General features: G+C 42.1%; 1 protein-coding gene across 1 annotated transcript; it reads left to right on the top strand.

The window, feature by feature from the left end:
- Positions 1-597: 597 nt before the first annotated feature.
- Positions 598-23,319, top strand: LOC119167990 (uncharacterized). Its single transcript, XM_075865498.1, has 4 exons — positions 598-707; positions 10,374-10,658; positions 17,475-17,579; positions 23,112-23,319. The coding sequence occupies exons 2-4, from the start codon at positions 10,640-10,642 to the stop codon at positions 23,255-23,257; spliced, it is 270 nt and encodes an 89-aa protein (XP_075721613.1). The 5' UTR covers positions 598-707; positions 10,374-10,639; the 3' UTR covers positions 23,258-23,319.
- Positions 23,320-23,361: the final 42 nt, after the last annotated feature.

The following is a 23,361-nucleotide window of genomic DNA, read 5'->3' as shown; positions in this document are numbered from 1 at the left end:
GTGGCTGACAACGACGAAAATTATACCAGAAGTTTTTGTAATCCACGCCAGTCCCCACAGTGGGTATGCGCAAAAGTTAATAGTTGAACAAGAATAAACTTTTGTAAAGCGTTAGAGCATTCGACGACCCACTCGTTGCACAATGCGCAATATATGCACCTGGTTGTTCTTTTTAAAATGTTTTATTGCCTGTCGTTGCCGCTGTGGTCTAGTGGCTAAGGTACTCGGCAGCTGGCCCACAGGTCGCGGTATCGAACCCTGGCCGCGGGTGTCACAAACTCTCAAATGAGTGCTCATTGTACCTCCATATAATGTAATCACGACTACCACAGCTTCATTTATTGTAGTATATGTGCACTCAGCTATTCCGCCTAGCATAAACTCATCATTTGATTTCACCAATATAACACAAGCGAGCAGAAGGCAAACGAATGAGCCGTGCCTTGTATATTGAATAGGCATTGTATTCTTTCAAGATTTTGTAAGAAAAAAAATAATCGTTACAAAAGATATATGAAAGCACTGTAACAACTGGTTGCGCCTTACTAAGCAGCTACTGAAGCGCGCAAGAATTTATTATTTATTGTACCGCGAGCATGACAAGGTACGATATTCTAGTAGCGCTTACAGTTTCAGCTCTAACTATTATTATAAAATGTCATAACCTTCTTCACCTTCCTGGGCTTCAGGCGCCAGACATCACGCAGGTTCGTAGTCATACAGGATTCACCTATAGTTACAGCATGACGTGCGTGGTTAACGGGAATATATGTTTTGACAAACATTTTGGCAGTATATGTGCTTCTCCGCTTTCTGCAGTTAATTCAATCTTCTACGATCGCTCACTGACAATTTACTTAGGATGCACACGCTTTCCAAAAAAGCTCACTTTTGTTGTTATTTATAGTTCCTGAATTCTAGCTCTGACGGCGACACAAGGTGTATGTCTTGGTTACATTATTTTTTAAGAACTCATTCATATATTGCTCAATGTGCCATGTTTTTACAATTACATGGGAACATGGGTGCATACGTGACCTTACTGAAGTGACGCGATTTTCAAATAGCATGAATGGTCCTGTAACACCTAGCCTGGCTCATTCAGCCGAGGGACTGGTAAGTAATTTTTAATAGGCAATTAACTAAGTGTGCAAATCAAAAGCGTAATAGGGAACTGCTTTATTTAGTGTAAAAGTTCGGGCGTCGTCAAGTACACTACACGCCGACATAGCCTAAGCTAATTCTTCTATCACGTGAACAACTGGACTAACGATGTTTCTCCACGAGAAAACAGCTCTACCAACTCATCCAAAGTTACCAGCGAGAAGTTCAGCGTTGAGGGCAGTTACCTGAGCACGGTAGCATCGCCATTTGATGACACCGTACCGGCGCGTGAAGCAGCTGACACGCTTCCCATCGATGACATCTCATCCCTACAAAATAGCCAGGTGGGGTAGAAAATGAATGGAAACAATTATTCACGCACTAACACTGCGCCGCATGTAAAGGCGTGATTGTGGAGTTGGATGCCACATAATGGTTTCGTTTCCTGAATAAATAACTTACGGTCCTATCATCATTCGACACACAGCATCATGGCAGCGGAGAAAATATGGGAAAGATAATAGCGACATTGGTGAACATCAACATTATAATGAAGCTTTGAAGCTGTACACATCGTGTGGTTGTCTCGAAGTCTGACACCCAAATAGACTTCTCTGTTACTGAGGACCGTGCTTTTTTCTTGGGCTGTTTCATTTGTCCGTGCTATATTAATTACTTTGTCTTTCCCATCCTAAATAAGGGTATTTTACCATGCAGTGGTGCGTCGCAAAGAAAACAGATATAGTCACCGACAACTTTCTGAGCCAATGAAGGAAAGGCTACAGAGCCAAGGTGGGCATGTGCCACCACTGTAGAATAAAAGTGCTACAAATGCGTTCGTGTTTTTCGCATTAGATTGGTGAAAAAAAGAACAACATTATTTTCTACTAGATGCTGTTTATAAAGAGACGCTGCATGCACTAAGGAGGCATCGTTATTTGTTGTTGCTTTCTGAAGAGTCGTTTCGCGTTTTTGTGCGCCTAAAAGCGTCCCACCTTTTACGTTCACCTCATAATCAAAATCCAGTCTTGGTCTTTAGGTGAGTGCGAGTCGCCCTTCAGATAATCGGACGACACGCTGAAGGAGCTTGTACTGCATTTCACTCACAATTGACTGTGTGAGCGGATGTATCTACTTGTGTGCAGCGGAATTACTTGAATGTGGCTGTCACTCCAAACGTGATCCGAACCGGACTACTTCGCGGAGGAGTACAAGCACAGCAGCTCTGTCCACAGAGCTTTCCCTTCATTGTGACAGAAAGTTGTCCCCGAGTATAGCTCACTCACTTCCTCCAGTGCATTAAGTGGTAGCGCACCATAGTTTTTCTAAGGTCGTCTTTGGCCTAAGCATGCGCAGAGTTCCCTTTCAAGGAGGGTGAAGGTTCGTCACAGTGCCCCCTTCCTCTAGTTTCAATATAAGAAGCAGGCTTTGCGCCCCCTCATGATTCCCCTTTTTCTGCCCAGTGCGCGCACCTATAGTCTGTCTTAGCCAAAAAGCATCTAAGCGTATTGGCACTTTCATAACATTTACGTAGTAAAGGACCTTCGTAGGAGCGACACAACGATAAGGCCCCAGGTTACTGAAGGGGCACCATAACAACGAAACATTCAGGAGTGAGCATTAGTACACTCTTTATGTGTCTGACCTCTCGTATACTATGTGTACTCTAATCATTATTTCGATACCTCCAATATCTCTTAAAAAATTTGCGACTCTCACACGTGTCAAGGCCCGCTCCATATTAACTGGCGGAAATGTGAGTTCAACAACGCTGTACACAGTCAGTCAGATTGGCTCAGCCACACAATCTGTACAACTTCTGCGGCACCGGCAACGTTGCGACCAATTACTGGACCAAAAATGGTACGGTTTAGCGAACAGTGCATTTCAGAACCCAATAAACTGCCCATAAAAATCGAGTATATTTCAAACAGATTTTAAATAGTTAAAAATTGTTTTCTAAAACACCCACCATTACCAAAGCAATTCAGTTGAATGCAGTAGTAAGTCATTTTAAATAAGAAAGGTTACCGTTACTTTTAACGGGCAAATATTGCAGCAATGTTTATCAAACCCAGTAGCAACTAGAGCCTTCGAGATGTTTATTACCTACATGTAGAAAAACAGCACTTACTTCAGTGTAAAGGCAATAATTCGTTATCATCTACTGAAGAAAACTGAGGCGTAGAAACTAAACTGTTCCAATATTATTATTTTGGTGAATGTCATGCTGATGACAGTATATTAGACACTTGATTCGTCGACTCTAAACGTTTTACCGTGAAGGGCTTCAAACAATGCCCCTACAACAACAGCCGCTGCATTTATTTACAAACTCTATATCCAGCTGCGTTTGTTTTAATAAATTATAACAAAAAACAAATTTTTCACTGTTCCAAAAACAGATAAAGGCCAATGGACAACATAGGGAAAAACAGGCAGGGAAAACAGACACAAAAAGAGTTTGAAAGACCGAAAGCCTAGTCATTTATTGTATAGTACAGCAAGTGTTTGGAGAAGCAGAGGTCTGAATGTAGAAACCTATCTAATTCAGGCTAGGTAAGTAGCCCACTCTCTCTGCTGTGCCCAAGCTTTGCGAGAGTTAGTGCAAGCTCCGCTGTTTCTGTTGTCCCTCACAACACCACTCTGTCCGACGTCTGTAGCTCGGTATTTTTTAACTGTTTTAACACATTCACACACATAATGTCTTTCCAAAACAAGCTGCACGTGGCAGATGTTTTGCACAGCTTTGAGAAGTGGGACACAAAAGCATTGTTCAAACAACCATGAAAGAACACATTAAAAGCCAATTTAATTTTTGCTACTTTTAAACGCCCATGTTAGTATTACCGGGTCCCTTCTGTAGGTATAGAGCTGTGCATCGATCTAGCAACTTTGCGAACTGGTTAGGATAAGCTGGCTTCGTTTGAACTGCTGAGTAAATATTTGTCCAGAAATGCCCGACACAACTGCAATAAAGAGCTGTGTTTACGGTGAGCTGCTAAAAGATCCGTAACCTTGAAATGAAAGTTAAAACCAGCTATCAGCCAAAGAAGATTACCCTTCTGAATCGTCCGCACGAATCCAGGGCAAAGTACACTGGCCGCAAATAATGCACAAATGCTCTGATGGTCTTCGTGATAAAAAAAACAACTATCATACGTGATAATTAGATTCCCAGACAGAATGCTTCGTGGCAACACAGTTTCAGAATAGGTCTCTAGGTAATCAAACTCTTTCGGGTTATTTGGTGCACGCTTACTAGAATACAGAACACGTGTACCATTAAGAAACAAAAAATGCAGAACAACAAATGAACGATGACCGATCTCTGCTGTCTTTCGTTTTTTTTTTTGGTGGTGCGTGTTCTTTTCTATTTCAATTAGACTGGGCCTGTAAGCATGCTTTTCATTGTTGCACATAATATTCAAGCACCAATTTTAAAACGTATAGTGTAGTCTACATTGAACGTATGATTCCTGTGCTTTTTTAGGCACATTGTCGGTGGAAGACTTCCAGCAATGTGCCTCGATGGAAGCAAAATGCTGGGAGCACATGCACTGTGCAATACGGTTGGAGGTTAAACTATGCATGTATTCGAAATTATTGCAAAAGTGCTCTTCTGCATCCGATAGCCTGAACTACTTTGGTAGATTGAATTCAATAAAGGCCAAAAGTATCTTGATGTAGAGAGAGAGAGAGAGAGAGAGAGAGAGAAATGAGAAAAAAGGAAGGCAGGAAGGGTAATCAGATGGTAGTATCTGGTATGCTACCTTACACTAGGGCTGAGGAATAGGGGGTTGAAAGAGAAAGATAGACTTGAAAAATAAATAGGAGAAAAACACTGACACACACGCACACACAAAATCAATCCACTCAGATGCATTCCGACAGGCCAGTAGTTCGCAAGAAGCCCAGTAGCGCTTGCACGGATTTCTTCTGTGACGATGAGTCATGATGATGGCGCAGTATTCTTTCTTCTGACAGCGGCTGGTCATCTAACCTGTTTAGTATATTACAAAGGTGTTGTGTTTCCAGGTTGTATTCCGGGCAGTCACACGGGATACGTCGAATTGTTTCTTCATCTCCGGTGTGAGCACAGTCGGCGGTGTCGGCCATACCTATGCGGAACGCATACGCATGGGTAAACGCGACTCCCAACCATAGTCTGCACAAAGCAGTAGCGTCACCTCATCGATTTTTTTTTTTGGAAGCCGTAAGCTTAACGTTGGATCAAGGGATTGTAACCGTGCATGTGTAAAGAGAGGCTCATTCCAAAGAGCCATTGAGCGTTGACGAGCAAGCATGTGGAGCCTCCTAGCAGCGTCCGTCCTTGAGAGAGGTATTGACTGGTTGTTGTCTTCTGTATGGGCTGAACGGGCAGGTTGATCAGCTCGTTCGTTAGCGATAATTCCACTGTTGCTTGGCAACCATTAAAATATAACGAGGTGCCCTTTCTCTGTTATATGGTTTAGCATTTCTGCTGTTTCAAATACCAACCGCTCGTGTAGAGCACGGCGTAGATTTGACAGAATTGACTGCAGTGCCGCCTTGCAACCGCAGAAAATCTTCCACCATTGCGTGATTTGGTCGTTAATGAAACGCAGCGCTGCACGAAGCGCTGCAAGCTCTGCTGCCGTTGTTGTGGTTGCATGGGTTGTCCTGAATTTCATGGTCGTGGCGGGCGTTAGAATGACGACCGCCGCAGTTGAGCTGTTTGCCAGGACGGAGCCGTCGGTGTAGACGTGGGTGCCGTCTTGGTAATTCTCCTACAGCAGAAGTAAGGTGAGCTGCTTGAGGACTGGTATTGAGAAATCTCGTTTTTTCTGGATGACTGGTAATGTCAGGTTGATGACTGGCTGTTTGAAACACCATGGAGGAATTGAAGGTCTCGCCGCGGGCGTAAAACCAGTTTGGTAGAGCGTCACTATATGTGTAGTTATTGTTCAACAAAAGGAAGTATGAGGTCTATCCGCTGGTATAGAAGCTAGGTGGTGATGGGGAGTCCGTCCCAAATGCCTTATGTGTGTCCTCAAAGCTTCAATTTTAATATGGGTCAGCATGAGGTGGTCTTTGGCTAAAGCTATAGTCGCCACTGTTGAGGAACCCTGAGGCAGACCTGAACATATTTGAAGCGCCTGTGCCTGAACGCTTTGTATCATGCGTCGACTTGTTTTGGTGGCTTTTGATAATGTAGGTAGACTATAGCGTAAAAAGCCAAGAAAAAGCACCCTGTACAGTCATAAAATACCATTAGACTGCATTCTCTAAGTCTTTCCAGCGAGAAGCTTGAAAAGATGGCATACGCCTGTCAATCGCTTTTTCAAATACGACACATGAGGGCTCCATGATACGTCTCTGTCGACTATGACACCCAGAAATTTGTGAGACAGACGATATGGTATATTTTGACCGTTAATTGACACTCTGTAATTCGACATGGGTTTGCGCGCAAATGCCAGAAGAGCGCACTTTCCGGAGGAAATTTCCAGGCCTTGATTGCGGAGATGCAAAATAGTTGCAGTAGCAGCTCTCTGTATTGTCCCTCGTTAATGCAGGCGAGTTACCGCAGATGTCCATATGCTGATGTCCTCAGCGTATGTTGATAGATAAATATTGTTTGGCAGGTGCATATGGAGAGCGATTAGTGTTATATTGAATAGCACGGGGCCCAGTGCACCACCCTGAGGGACGCCACGACAACTGAAACGTGCATACGTGTTCCCGGCCTCCGTACTCACAAAAAAGGATCGTATTTGGAAATAACTGCTTATCCACTTAAACATTCGGCCCCCTACTCCAATCTCTTTTAGTGCCGTAAGGGCGGCTTCATGTGTAACGTAATCATAGGCTCCTTTGACGTCAAGGAACAGAGAGGCGCAAAGACGCTTATGGCCTTTCTCGTGTTCAACGTACGTGATTAGGTCGATGACGCTATCAATCGATGGTCGACCACGTCGAAAGCCCGCCATGGCATTTGGGTATATCTCATGATACTCCAAGTACTACTCAAGTCGGCCGAGAATCATTCTCTCCATCACTTTACCCACGCAACTAGCCAATGCGATCGGGCGATAGGAGGAGAGTTCCAATTTTCAGGTTTTAGCAGTGGTACTAGACGAGTAGTTTTCCGACTTAAGGGGACAGTGCCCTCTAGCCAACAATCATTATATAGCTGAAGTAGAGCTATTCTCGCGCACTCACCCAGATGACACAGGGCTCTGTTGGAGATTCCATCAGGTCCTGGTGCGGAGTTACGTTTGCATGAAGCGAGTGCTGCCTTGAGCTCCTGAATGGTGATCGGGAAGTCCATACAGGAATCACGTGGTGGCGAACAACTCCTCGATAGTGGTGAGCTAAGTGCTGTAGTTTGCTCTGACAATCCGGCGCAGAACTCTTCAGCAACGTCCACATCTGGTCAATTTTGGTAAAAAGCTAAGGCCTTGAATGGTGACTTCTGAATGGGGGATGACCTCAAACCTCCTTCCGTCCTCCATGTCTGCGATAAAGACTTACGAGGGTCGAGTGACTCGCAGAAAGTAATCCAGCGTTAGAATTCTAGCTTGTCCAACCGAAGTTTGATATTCTTCTGCATACGTCTAGCAGTCCGTAAATCTTCTACGTCCTTCGTGCACCGGTGCCTTTTTTCAGCTCGTCGTCGGAGCTTTATGTCGATGTTCATGATTCTGACAGGGCATGGGATCGTACACACAGTCTCTTTTACGGTGTTCTTGATGGCCTCTTGTAAATCGCATATCTGTTCTTGGCATTGGTCTTTCATAGGAGACTGAATTTCTTTCCAGTCCACTCTTTTAACCATGTTGCGCACTTTAGGAGGCGACAATCCTCTGACCTTGAGGTATGTTTGAATGTGATCACTCCCTTGCGTTTCTATATCTGTAAACCATTCAGTATGTTTCACTGAGCTTCACGAAACGAAATCCAAGTCGAGACAGCTACTCTATGTGGAGCCACGTAAAATTGTAGAACTGCCATCGTTCAGTAACCAAAGTTTGTTGTTGGAGGCAAAAGACACAAAGTTTCTGCCCTTTATATTGGTATTCTGACTTCCCCATAATGTATGATGAGCATTAAAATTCCTGATGATAACACACAGGTCAGGAGTTAACGCTATGATATCTCGTAGTTCTTTTTGATTGAAATGGCTTTATGGTGATAGGTATGCGCCAACCACAATGATGTTGAGCCTCCTCTTTTTCACTCTTAAGCATACGTATTGGTTTCCGTCTTGAGGTGGTAGAGGTTGAAGGATGTAAGTGAGGTCTCAGCGAATGAACACCAGAACCTTGCTGTTTTTATTTAAGGTAGACAACATGAAAGGTTCGTATCCTGAGAGTTGTATTGCACTCGATATGTTCGCCTCAAAGATGAGGATTTCGGGAAACACATTGACGTACACAAATCGACGAAAATCACCAATGCACAATCTCAGTCCCCTGGCATTCCACTGCAGTATCTGCTTTACGAACCTCAACCCTGAAAGACAGTGGTGGGTTAGCCATGGTCTGCTCTAGGGCTGCTAGCACTGGACTAAGCGCGTCCAGTACTTGAAGGGCACTTTTGGCTGACGGTGTATTCATGTCGCTTAACAACACGTGAATGGTGTCCACTAATGATCTTAGCATCACCATCACGCGATGATCTGACTTCCCAGGCGTTGCAGCATCTTGTGCTTGTTCTTGAGGCGGCTTCTGTTGAGGCTCGACTGGTCGTGTAGGCGGCTTCTGTTGAGGCTCATCAGATCGTGTAGGCTGAAGGAGGGGCAATTCCTTTGGTGAGAGAGATCTCTAAGCATCTTCTCTTCCAGCGCAGATGTTTTCCATGCTAGGAGCCGTGCCTGTCGATTCCACTTGAGTTGCTGACTTTCTCGTTAGATTTTGCACTGTCCTTCGTGAGGACCTTCGACGATGACGGCGCCTTCGCCTTACTTTTTGCGCAGCTTCTCTGTGAGTCGCGTTGTCGTGCACCATTCGTCTCAGAATATAAACCTCTTTCTTAATCTGAGGAATGTCATTGGAGGAAGCACTGTGAGCGCCGTGGCAGTTGGAGCATTTCAACGTAGTTGCACTACAGTCGTCTTCTGAGTGGTGTTCAGCGCATCGGGGCACACTGCGGAATTTCTACAAACGCCCTTCGCGTGGCCAATCGTCTGGTACTTGAAACACTGCATACGCTTTAGAATAAATGGGCGAACCTGGTGACGAAAATGGCCAACCTTCACGTAAGAGCGAAGACAGTCACCCTTGAATGTTATTCACACACAACGAGAGTTGCCTAGGCGACCAGCATGCACAATGACGTTGTTTTCACTCACTGGTTTTGTCAGTACAGGAAAATCTTCATTGATGATTTGAGTGTCCATATCATAGATAACTACTGTTACGGTGTCACCATTTGCTGGTATGATGGATTGGACTTTGATGTTTCCCAGCTCGGACACATGCTGTAGCGTGTTCAGTCCGCTCGGGTTCATTATGTCGATTGCCAAAACATTCTTCCTCGTGTTTATCCTGATGTCCTTAATCTCGTTAGGCACAATATTTTTAAGGTACAAGGACAGTGCTTGCCTGTTGAGGATGCGTAGATTGGCAGTAGTGGTCTGCGGCACAAACAGAATGAAGTGAGGCCATCACTGAGGCGCTGTCCTCACAGTGGCTGTACTTGATGTAGAGGTCAACCAGGCTGGATGTTAGACTAGCAAATATATTTCCAACAAAACGTGTATGTAATACGGAACACACCAGTGCCTCTTTAGAAAAAGTATTCTTTCTGTTCGACAATAGCAATTTTAGGTGTGCGTATTACTAGCGAAAAAAGATAGTTATACTGAATGAAACGATTACGTTTTGAAAAAAACATTGCTGGTAAAGTGCAACATTCATCAAAGTAAACTTGGTACATATATCCTTGGCTCAACTGCAAGAGAATTGTGCGAATAGCAAGTTTCGTAAGTCCAGAAATCAATTTATTTAAACTATCATGTCTCTAAAACTGTGTCATTTCAGCTGATGAGTCAACGAATAATTCCACAGTTTTACGCTCATATGCCGTTACGATGCTTTGTCCTGCTATGAAACCAAGCGTTTCCCGCAACATCTTTCAACGGTGCAGCAAAAGAAAAATGAGTATGCATAAAAGCATAAAATTGTCCCTTCACGTTTCACAAGGTTCAGAAACTTCTTTCTCTAAAACTGGATGCTTCTGCCTTCTCTTTCGTTGTTATCGATTACGTTTTTATTTTTTTGCAGTTCTACACACCAAATACCACGATCTGGACAATGCTGACAACACGAAGAAAAATAACCTGCAAAGTTGATTTCGTGAATAATGCAACTAATACTTCTGTTTTCTTTGAGAGAGAATATTGCTTAGGACATGAATGGTAACCATTACTTTCTAACATAGGAACATCTTTCGTATACACTGACACTATACCAACACCTGTAGGGTCAATACAACTTTGCAGGGGAATTTCATAACCATCAGCCTTTTTACTAACGCCACGTATGATGCAATGAGAGTTTCTCCTCCAGGTAAGCTGTTTACATTTATTACTCACCAAGCCTATGTTTTAACTGAATGCTACTTAATATCATCTTTAGCCTTTGTTTGTACATTAACAATTTGGAAGTGAACAAACATCCAATAGGATATGGCCCGAAACAAGTAACGCGAGCATTAGTTACGGTTATTATATCATCTTATGGTGCTCCTGCGAACAAACTTGGGACACATTTACTGTTATCTTTTAAACAACTTCTTGCTTTACAACAAATATTTCAGGGTATTAAAAATGTCTTACAGTACGTGCAATGTGACAGCCGTTGTAACGTGCCATCTTTCTTTCACAAATTGTTTGTTCAATGAGTTGTAGTCAATTATTTAGGCGTAAGGCTGCTCGCTATATAAATATTTTGTGGTATTTTTCTACTGCTCTAGATGAAGCGAAAAAATATGGTTAAAACGTTGGTCTGCTGTTTTACAAGAGGGCAATGAATGAGTGATTCTAATCTCTCAAGTTTTACCAAGTGCTACAGCAGACAGACGTTTGTGTTAGGGGGCTACTGTTTCTATTCGACACGCTTTGAGCAATCAATATTTGACCTCGCAGTGTTCTCATGAGCAGCCGATCATATCAATAACAAAATGCACGCAACTTACACAACGTCCAACATTTCATAGCGAATATCTCAAGCATTCTTTGAAATGGGACAAATCTGGCAGCGGACTTTACTTTCTCTTCAAATAACAACAACAACAACAACAACAACAACAACAATAATAATAATAATAATAATAATAATAATAATAATAATAATAATAATAATAATAATAATAATAATAATAATAATAATAATAATAATATTAATAATAATAATAATAATAATAATTATTATTATTATTATTATTATTATTATTATTATTATTATTATTATTATTATTATTATTATTATTATTATTATAATAAACTTGGAGTATTACTAACAATATTAATATTGGTGATATCTAGGATCCCGAAACTACAATATAATATATTGAGAGAGGCTGTAATACATGGCTTTGGAAATTTCGCCCAGCAGAGGTTCATTAACGATCACCGAAACCTAAGGAAACGGGGCTCTAGTGTGAAATGATATAGCATAATGTTACGTTGCCATTATATCCTTTTCTCAGACCTAATGAGCTACGGTGTAAGAGATGCAAAATAAGACAGTATGATGTTTTTGCCCATTTCAATGTTCCTGCGCTCTTATCTAAAGCTTTCAGAAGCTCATGTAGCACTTCTTCTAAGATCGGTCCAGTTTTGACCAGCTTGCACAAGTTTTTTACGAGACCTTGTAATACCCGCAATATTCCGCAGCGATTCGCGAGACTGCGCATGGTTGCGCCAAGGCATCCTCGTAAGGATTTTACCTCTCTTCTTCGAAGTGTCGTAAAACTTTTTCATTTCAATGTGCAATACTGTGATATGGCATGTTTGAAATAAATCGTTCAAACGCTACATTGTTTAAATTCTGTTCCCAAAGTAAGAAAAATGTTCGCGTAATACTTCCCAAGATTACTGCCAGTGACGTTGTTTGGTAACTCTTGCTCATATCAGAGCAACGTTCAATACGTACACTTTTACTGTTTTAAAACCACTTTGATAATGATTCCTTCTAGGCTCCTTTATTGTGCATTTTAGTAGCGATGTCGGATAAATGTGACTCTGGTAAATATATGATATTTCAGGAGCATTCCTCGCATCACCATCGTTGTCAGTGGTGCCGAATCGATCCTGTAATACTGAAATAATAGCCCTCGTATTGCCGATACCACCCTGTGGAAGACGTCGGGCTTGTATAGATGGGGAATCTTGTCTGAATCACCATAAATTAAGGTCATAACTCGCCTCGCATGTCGTACGCGAGATGTGCGATGGCGTGCGCGAAAGCACGGGCTATGTATGACGACTTTAGAAGATGATGCAGGGCTCAAGCGGGGCGTAGTACCTCAGGGTCATCATATATTGCAAGAAATCAGCACGTGGACTACTTTATGTGTACTGTTATCATGTAATATTTTCTTTGAAGCAAGCACAGAACAAAAGTAGCTTTATTAGCTTGAGCGTCATAGTTTGCTTGTGCTATCGTTTCCATTTAGTTGCACCCAAACAGGCAGTCAAGAAGTGAGATTTTAGCCTTACTTAGTTTACCACACGCTAATAGTTGCAATTAAAGCGCTTCACTCTTGTTGCAAACCTGATTTCTTTAGCTAGCTTCAGAGAGGTAGTTAGGAAAACAAATTTCAGTTAAGAAATCTCTGTTTTACGTGACATTAGTGAGGTATTGAGTGTACTTACTGGGTGTTTTTACGGTGCTGCCAGCAGTCCTCGAAATGAAACGAAACTTGTGGTCTTGCAACGACTACCAGTACAAATATACACATAACAACCACAAATGCTTGCAAACTTTCTTGCCGGAGTGGGCGTAGCAATGCCTCTATTGGTAACTTCCTTTACAGTTAGTATTTTCACTAACATAAACGATGAAAATGATAGTTGTAGTGACATGCCACGTAGTCGACGCTGGCCAAGACAAGAACCATGTAACTCATTATTTTTGTGTTCTCTGGCGTCCTTTTTCGTACACAACTCCTCCCAATTTGCAGATAGTAAGCCGAGCTTGCAGCAAACGCTAAATATCTTTTTTTTTGCAAAACAGCGATTGTGGGCAGAAGTAGTTTATATAATAAAGGGTTTTCAGTCCAGTAAAGCCTATCTGCAACAGACCGGTGACCATTAGTGTCTTGTTCAGAACGTGCGAGAAGCATGCCGTGTGCTGTCGTTCGGCACACACCGCAACAAGATCACTTCCCACATCTAGAAATGGATCTTTGCTGACTGACTGAGGCACTGCGCTTTTGCGCAACTACAATGCAGAGATAGGTGGCTATGGAAACTATTTCTCGCAAATGAAATCCAGAACGCAATGCGTTTGCTCACAAGTTTGACAGCGAAAGCTGTTATGAGATTACAGCAGGCGTCGCGTGCGGCACCGTAGTTGTCCGCCGTGGCGGCCGCCGATGTCGGTAATCACTATCGCATGTCATAAGAAAGAAAACTCAGTAAATAAAAAAAAGTCTGAACCATCTCTCCGAACATAAACTTGATGGAACGAGAAGCAGCAGTGGTGCGCACGGCGTTGACCCGGTTGAAATGGGCATCGACTGGGTTGCTGGAAGAAATATTTGAAGCTAAACTCGGTGTAGCGTTACTCGAGTAAACGTTTGTTTAAAACGCAAAGACATGGGATGCGTGTGGTGGTTTACGTAAGTTTTATCGGACATAAACGAGCCAAAAGGGTGTTTCTACTCCAAGTGAGGTCGAGCGGTGAGGGTGGTGGACATGGTGAAGCGAGAAAAAAGTGCGTTGTGAGCGGTTGGAGGAGCCGGCAGCTGCAGCGGGTGGGCTGCGGTTGAGGTAGAAAGGGACGTAAGCACGCACCTGCGAGAAAAGTGTGTGAGCGGAGTGTCACGTCAATGTGTAGCTGTTGCGTGACATTCTTAGTATCGCTTTAACACCTGTGGCGAGGTGAACGCGTTGCGGCACATTCAGACGGGCGCACGTACAAATGGTGTTACACCCGTGAGTCGAAGAGCTGCGTCACATCTAAAACACCAAGAACACAATGGCATTTGAACTTAAGTCCCCTACGTGCCAGACCAGTATTCTACCACTGAGCCTACTTGGGCTTTTTAGGGGCGAAGCTCCTTATAGCGGCACCCGTTCGTCCCCCGTAGTATGTAACAAGTATAACATTTTGGCCTCCAAGGTGGTGTCGGTGAGAGACTTCTTCTGTGCGTTGTTGAACAATAAAAAATAGTGCTCAATGTACATGTCAATGGCTGCTCATGAGGAATGAGAGACAGGAGCATTCGGCTTTTAGTTAACGCGCAGGCTGAGATTACCATTAGCAGCCATTGGCATGTACATTGAGCACTATCTGACATGAAAGGGTTGCTACGTTATACTCGCTGGGTGTAACCTCCTTAGCTTTAGAAAGGTTTAGCAAGCGTTGAGCCACAGTGCCATGAATACAATGAACTTGTATATACCATAAATGAACTCGAGGTGGTTAAAATGGGAATGTAGATACAAAGCGCAAGCCGTAAGAAAGTAAAAGCCAAATTCTCCGCCTCTCATTTCCCATTAGCAGCCATCGGCATGTACATTGAGCTCTATCTGACTGAAAAAGTTTGCTACATCATACTCGCTGGGCGTAACCTCCTTGGTTTTCGAAAGGTTTAGCGAGCATTCGGCCGCAGTGCCATGAATACAGTGAACTAATATACACCATGAACTCGAGGTGGTTAAAGGTGGGAAGTAGACCCGAAGCGCAAGCCGTAAGAAAGTGTGCGTGTGACACCTCTCGTTTAGTCCTTGGAATGTCCGCTGGATGGCGGTGCTTCTATATGGGGAATATATGATGAAAAGGTGCGAGATGGTGGTTCTTGGAGTGTTGAATAGATGGACGAACGGACACATAGACAGATGCATGGATGGACGCATGAACGGATGCAGGGGCGGCTGCATAGACGAACGCAGGGACGGACGCATGAACAGACGCACGCACGGACGGGTTGATGGACGCACGGACGGTCACACTGACGGACGCATGGACGGACGGAAGCAAGAACGAATGGACGGACGAATTCTTCGCCCCACTCTCCATCATTCACTCCGTGGATATGCTGGCAATTTTTTTCTATAATGCATGGAATCAACACCATCACTTGTCAACTACGCACAACATCACTCATCAGAAATCCGGCAAACACACACAAGCGTCCAGAAGAGGAAGTCACTCCGGAACGGGTTGAAAAGTCTCGACAACACTGCGCACTTGAGAAGCTGCGTCTCGGAAGACGGACCTCGTCCTCCATGGTGGCCCAGCGTGTATATTGATGATGCGACTTTTCCATAGTGAGTAGAGTCTAAACGACATGAACAGGTCACATGGAGTAGTATTGGTCGGGCTTTTTTTGCAAAGCAGGAACGGGATACCATGAGCTGTGATTGGAAGTTATAATCTGATTGTTTCCTGTAAAATGCCCCCGAAATAGAATGCGCCACAACAATGAATGGAAAAAAAAGCTCTATCATCTCAGGTTAGCTGCAGAGTCTACAATTTGCTGTCCGTGGCACATGTATTGAGTTTTCATTGAACCACGTCTTTATTAGTGAGTGAAAGAGTGCAGTTTAAAGAAAAAAATTCACTGCAAGATATATTCACAATCTACATCTCCAGACGATCTACCAGACAAATGATTGATTGTTTGATATGTGAGGTTTAGCGTCCCAAAACTACCATTTAATTACAAGAGACGCTGTTGTGAAGGACTCCAGATATATTGACCACCCGTGGTTCTTTAACTTGCACCTAAATCTCAGCACAAAAGTATACATTATTTCCGCCTCCGTCGGAAAAGCAGCCGCCCCCGCCGCGACTCGGTCTCACAGCCTGCGGGTCAGCGGCCAAGTGCCTTAGCCACTGGACCACCGCGGCGGGGCATGACCAGACAAATGTGAATATGGCAGCTGATAAAGAGGTTCGGGAAAATGTTATTCAGAAGAGCAGTGGTTAACGTTGTTCTGCCAATGTTATACAAACACTCTAAACTAAACCCGTCTTATAAAAAGTTACAGTATCAAAACTTTGGAGGGGGGGGGGGGGTTGAATCTTCACAAATGTGCCGAATTGAGGCCCCCCTTTTCAGGCGGAAGAAAAGGTTGTCTCTCCTCATGGATTCTCATAAGCAGCCCCAAATGAAACAGGCCAAGATCCTGAGGCATCCATGAATATGCACAAGAGAGCAGTGCAGCACCTGCAGAACATAAATAAGCTTTCATGCAAAGAATCTTGCACGTTTTCGCAAAGAAGAATGGTCTCGTACGTGCCATATGCAGCCACCTTGTGACGAATCGTAGTTATCGCAGTATTAAACTTTGGGCAGCTGTTATTATAGCTATGGAAAGGCATGCTGACATGCCGAATAGAAGTCGCACTCCGACAAATATCTGAGAAGACCGAAGGAGTTTGGGCCCACATGCTTAGCTAGAATACTTTGCTTCTATCAAAATTTATGCTGGTACCAGTGACTTAACAAATACGTAGAGTGGCGTTTACTGCTTTTTGAACGCTGTGTTTATTAATGCCGGTGCTTAATACTCCTTTGCAAACTGGCCATGAGCAGGCTTGATGTCTGGAAAGTAATGGCGTTAATGTGAGTGATGAAGCGTTTTAGAACAGCAACGAAACAACCAGCTGTCACACAAAGGTAACTGCGCGACGAATGTGTTTTTGCCATGACAATTCTGTGTGTTCCGTGCAGGCCTCGCTGTTTTTTAGGAACACGGAATGACCATTCGGCCATTATTCTTGAAATATACGTGCAAGCAACATTGTAAGAAGTACCTATTGTGCGTTACGTGAACCATCGTGGCCAGTCAAGCTCCCAACAAACACCTACCAAAGTAATCACTCACGTCCCACGCTTTCTTTCATGTACGCGTAAATAAGGTTCGGTTTATCGCTTGCTTCAGTGTATGAAATTATTTGACAATATGTGCCTTCCTATATTCTCAGTGCCTTGAACACCAGAAGTTTGATGGCGGTAACTAGATTGAAGTGAGTAAAAATTGAGTACGTACTGTGAAAATGTCTGCCACTGTTACGCCATCGTCTTAGCTACGTACACCAAATACTCGTTAAAAGAAAGCCCGCAACAGGTTTAACCTTGATGCCGGCGTTTCCGAGCTAATCATGATGATTATATACATATATAAATATGTTCTTCTGTTCCTGTAGGCATTATGTCCCTGGTGGCTGAGCAGATACTTTTCGCTGACCCAACATTTACATGCGGAGTCTTCAAAATATTTTTGCCGCCCTCGGCCGGAGATCATCGCAAAGGTGAGTGAACAGCATTGCTAAAAAAGGTCGAGCTTTGGAGTGCACTCGCTTATAGATCAATAAAATGTGCCTGCAAAAACACCTGCTTTAGAGCAAAATTTAATCTTCTTACACCATACACAGCGCGTTTATAAACATGTTCCTGACAATATTATATAATCCCGTTTAAATCTTCCCGTACCACTGTCTTCACAATTTTCGAAAACACTGGAAAACCAGAACTGAGAAGAGTGAGCTAGTCTCTAAATATGATGTTATAAAAAAACCTTTGATATGGCCTATTTGGAACATACTGATCTTAGAGTTTTGTAGAGGCCAACGGAGACATAGATGAGAAACACGAACAGGTACAATTTTTCAGCCGCTTTTCGCAGTCAACTTTGTCCCGATTTGCTCGTGCAAAAACAAAACAAAAACAAACAAACATCAAGATGATGTCATGTTTAATCTGATGACGAATCTTATTTTCTATTATATATTTATTTTTCTGTCCTGTGGGGTTACTAAGTCTTCTAGTGCTTTCGTTTCATTTTTAGATTATATACTGCGTATTACGATATTCATATTGTCACGCTCTACCTAACCACCCTTATCAATTTTTGTTTACACAACGAGCCTATGGGTGCACGAGTGAAGACAGTGTCTGCATACTTTGTAAAAAATAGGTAAATAAAAATTGTTCAATTTATTCATTTCCCTTTTATTAACTCGGCCGAAAATAAAAACACAATTGTCTACATTTACGAATATACTCATTTCGCCTCGTTAATCAATTTTCGGCACTCGCGAGATCACTCTTACCGAAAAAAAAAAAGAACATGACCCGGGTGAGTCCCACACAGCACAGCTGAATATGGAAAAAAAAAACATATAAGGCCATACAGCTCACAGTAAAATTCTCGGCAACAGAACTTACGCTTGACCTCACAACAGAACTTACGAATGACCTCACATGCGTAAGCATGTGACGTCATTCAATGCTATTAATTATCGGCTCACGTGCGCGCGCTGTTTGATAGATAGGAGAGAAAATTCAGGAGCTTTTAATGTGTTGTGACATCATTTAAAGTAGTATTTTTGCGCTAAGCCCTATATAACTCTTTTGCTCATTCTTTCAGTGTTTTTAATTTTTCTTGAAGGTTATTTTCGTGTTGGTTGTGCTACTTTTCGCTTGATGAATAAATTCTTATTAAGAATTTTATTATAAAGAAAGAGCATTCAACTGCAATGCTAACAGAAAATTTCATATAACATACAAGAAAACTGGGCGTGAAAGTTTGATATCATCTGCAGCAACAAATATATTATGAAATACAGCCCGAAGCTGCCTTTGCGTGCATTATTATATTGTTAACTTTGTAGCGTACCGAAAGGCAGCTCAGCGAGAGGCTGTAAGAATAGAGCATTAACATACAACATTTCACATTTTTCAAAGTGACCATGTATAAAAAAGAACAGAGCGTAGCACACACAAAGCCCTTTGAACATTTTCGGAACGCCTAAAACAGGAATGATATATATGTATTTATACAAGGTTAACGTGAAATGTGTATTATAGCAAAAGATGTCGTGAAAGTATGGCTGCAAGATTGAAAGGCAATTGTGAAATGTAATGCCCGTCTGATCTCTTATGTGCACTTTGTAATTCAGGAACCTTACGAACACATCCAAGTTTGAGTTATTTTTTAGGATATTTACGTAACTCTATATGAAAGTTAGGTGCAATCCTATTCCGTAAGCGAGATTTAATTGACATCAATACAAATGACTTGTCTGAATACTCCAAGATGCCACAATACATGACCAACTCAAGCATTCGGGTTCGCACATACTCAATTCCAATGCATTTTAAACAATTTTTTGTGAACTCCCCTCCAGAGATGGATAAATGCGCTGTGAGTAATAACAAAGCGATATCTTGGATATCGAGAATGAAACAGAAAACATCACTCAATCGACTGTTGAAAACTTACTTTATGAAGAAGCTGATTACGGAATTTAGGCGTTTTGTCTGTTGCATTTTTTTTTCTTTGGAAAGTGCAAGTAGGGGTTTAAAAGCTATTGGATACAGCACGATGACGGAGGTGATTGGCTCATTGTCGCATTGAATAGAGGTGCAGTAGTGAGAAGCCCCATCAGTTGTAAGTATACAGAAACCTGAAAATATTAATTAGACAAAGATTGTGCCTTCATTGAATAATCGCACTTATGCGCAACCAACTTCATATACATAGGCAGTTCGTGTGGACAAGAAAGGTGTTGATATCATACAACTAATTCATTTAGCCGCTCGAGCGCAACAAGAGCCTCGTGGTATACGAACAAATAATAATTTAAGCATAATAGCGTCTCATAACACTAGAGTCGCATAATGTAGTATAGAGTCGCACAAATAAACGCATCAGGAATTCTGAAATTCTTCATTACAATAATATGTTGTCAGCATTTTAAGAGCACAAAGTGAGTATGGTAATTTAAAGAAGCTTTTCTTCTGGCCAATGAGTGTTGTTCAAGCAAAGCTTGCTATGAGATATGTCTATGTGTGCACTTCAATTATCCTATAGCTCATTGGTATAAGAATTATGTGACACAACTCTTTGTAATAGTAGTAATATTCAAACATCCTTCTCCTTGAACAGTTTGTTATCTAAGACACTGCTTTACAGGTTATACGTCTACAACTCTATATTATATTCGGTCACGAGACTTCTTGTCTAGCATGATGTCGCTATAGGCTCTCTTTACGAAGAAGTTCTAGGAATTGGCATAGTTATTTACGAGAATACGAAATTGTCACGCAGATATACTTGTTTATAATCCTATTTCATCTCGCATGTTTATAACAAGGGTTGTTTAGGCTTGTAGCAGGCGTCTTATAAAAATGTGCATGCAACAGAAAGTGTGGATGGGTCAAACAGCTCTTAAAATAGCATACCAACGCACCGTATACTGTAGCAAAGTGTTAGGCATGACATAGTCGCTTATATCTTGACTAAACAGAGGGTTGAAAAGGATAAACGGGGGACGAGAATTGCTGTTAGGGTTTGAACGAGAGAATTTACGTGGCACAAAAATAAGCTACGTGTATAGTATCGCGTGTAAACATTTGTGAGAGAGGTGAGTGTAAGGCAAAAGATTCTATATATCAAGAAGGCAGGACAAGATATGACAATATGCAGACAAAGAAAACAGAGTAGGAAAAAGTGAAAAAGTGAGGACAGACGAAGAAAGAATTGAATCTGCACTTTTTCGAGTGGCAGAGGTAGCTTCGCAGCTTCTCTGTTTATTCAGATTTCACACCTGTGGAAATGATTTTCATTCTTCGTAATTGTGCAAATGTCTGTTACAGGCATCGATGACGGTGCAAAACTGCCACAGAGATTAGGACTATGTTGTCATCTCTTGAAAGTAGGGCTGGAACGCATGAAGTATTTGTTTCGGATAATTCCTAGTAAGAAGCGCAAACACGACAAGAGGCGAGAAGAACAGACGCTTAGCTGTCATTCTCTTCGCACCTTTCACATCGGCTCACAATAGCAAACACTGAATATTAGTTGTAGGACTGTCACACATGCACGAAGCTTCGCTTTCCCCAATCCTCGTTTTGATGTCTGCTGAATTTTTGTGCATTATGTCAATATTTTATGCAATCACATAATTTAGCTCATGTAATTATACTTCCTTAGTGGTCGAACAGGTACTAGAGTTTGGCTGTTCATGCAGGAGTTTCAGGATAGTTCATACGCCATTTCAATAGGACCATGAGCTCAGCAATGCATGTGTTTGGCTCTAAGATGTACAGCGCCTTTTATGATGTACAATTCCCACTGCTTTTACTGTCAGTTTTCAAAATATCAAACCTCTATGACGTTAACATTTATTGCAGCTCACATGAAAAATCCAAAATGATTACTACGTTATTGTCAAGGGCATGATTGATTTAACAATTTATAAAGTATTGGCAATTTCAACTAAGAAACTGTAATTCTACTATGCAATTGATGCAATTGTGGCGATTTATTTCGCTGTGTTGGGTAGTAATGCAAAAATTTAACTTTTCTTTCTCCGTTGGCGAGTATAGTAGTCTGGCCCTGCCACAGTGGTCTGGTGGCTGAAGTATTCGGCTGCTGACAGGCAGGTCACGGGATTGAATCCCGGCTGCAGTGGCTGCATTTTCGCTAGAGGCAAAAATGCTGTAGACCCGTGAGCTCAGATATGGGTGCACCATAAGGAACCCTATGCAGTAAAAATTTCCGAAGCCCTCCCCTACGGCGTCTCTCATAATCACATGCTTTCGGGACGTTAAGCCCCGAATATCAGTATAGTAGTCTGGATGTTGTGTACCGAAATGACCGGTGACGACAATGACCTCCATAAATGAAATTAGCATCGAGCCAGTGACGGCTACAAATGTCATAGTTGTGCTTCTTGACGTCAGATGGTGTGAGTTCATATTGTCGTGCCATATTTATCTCGGCTTGTATTGTACAGCCATATTTAATTGTATTGTAATGCATTTAAACTATTTCATAGCAACATATTCGCACGATTAGACAAATTCGAAAATAGATTTAAAGTATGCTGTCATTTTGATCAGAGAAACACGCTCCCCAAGTTGAGCGAAGGAAGGTTTCTAAGGTATTTGGTGCACTTTTCTTGTTTTCACAGTACGAAGAGGGTTAAAGACCTTGTATGGTTTCAGTGACTTGCTTTATTTTGAAGTTCTATGCTTTCTGCTATATTATTTCAAATGTCATGACATGTGCAAAACTTCGCTCTTGTATAGAAGAATCTGCGAATTACGAGTGAGTTTGAAATGTGCTCTTTTTATGCTCATGAGTAAATTTTTAAGTGCAATATGTGATTATTATTGTGCGCAAATGTTCTTTAAGTCTATGCGGAAATATACTGGTAATGACTATAATTGCATCCTTACGTCTATTTTTTTTTTTTTGCTGATGAACTGACAATACTACGTTGTTTTTACGGGCAAATAGTTCAAGCACATCGACTTATATTGCCACCATGCTACTGGCAATAGAGGGGCATGTGTGAGCGAGTCGTTGCGATTCTGGCTAACAGGAGGTATAATGAAGTGCATAGGTTACGAAGATGTTGATAGATGATTGTCATATTGCTTCTCGTCATTATTATCTTGAATGGCTGCTACCAGGGTATCAAGAGAAGCTTGCGTTGGTAAGAGTTTGTTACTCCGCCTTTTACCATATTTTTATTTACAGATAAATTTCAACTAAATGCAGCATGTTGATAGAAAGTTTTTAAATAAGTGTAAAGGCATTTATTAAATTATTGGCCATTTTGGTGACATTTGGTCTCGATGGAAGCTTGCATTAATGTAGAATTTTGTTCGATTGCTAAACATGCCAAGCGCCATTGAAGTTTGCCAACTGTTTATTGCTTACGCAATGCCTTTTACTGCTACATTGTAGTGCTGAATTCTAAAAAAGTATTGCGTGCGACGCACGTTAGGCGGGTAACATTGCAAATTAAGTCACTTTGTTTTTGTTTCAGGTGGGAACTATGAGTTGCGCATGAGAGGGTCATACAACACTATCTATGATTCAACGTGCTACGCCGAATTCAAGAAGTATGCGCTAAAGGACTTCGTACATGCTTTCCTGCCCGCTTGCACTGGTAGAATAATCATATGCAAATAATAGGCAGAACTCCCAAAATGCTATTCGAATCAAATAAAGACCTCTTCGCCGGCTTGCAATAATACTGAGGACACCTGAAGCCACCAACCCGTAGTTTCAACCAA

Source organism: Rhipicephalus microplus, chromosome 6, assembly GCF_043290135.1.
Source record: "Rhipicephalus microplus isolate Deutch F79 chromosome 6, USDA_Rmic, whole genome shotgun sequence".
Classification (NCBI taxonomy): domain Eukaryota; kingdom Metazoa; phylum Arthropoda; class Arachnida; order Ixodida; family Ixodidae; genus Rhipicephalus; species Rhipicephalus microplus.
The sequence above is the reverse complement of the archived record's forward strand: the minus strand, read 5'-3'. Positions and strand labels throughout refer to the sequence as shown.

Bases quoted from the DNA above. Each gene is read 5' to 3' on its own strand.
- LOC119167990 (XM_075865498.1), top strand. The intron at 17,580-23,111 runs GTGAGTGAACAG...TTTTTGTTTCAG, and splicing joins GGCCGGAGATCATCGCAAAG to GTGGGAACTATGAGTTGCGC.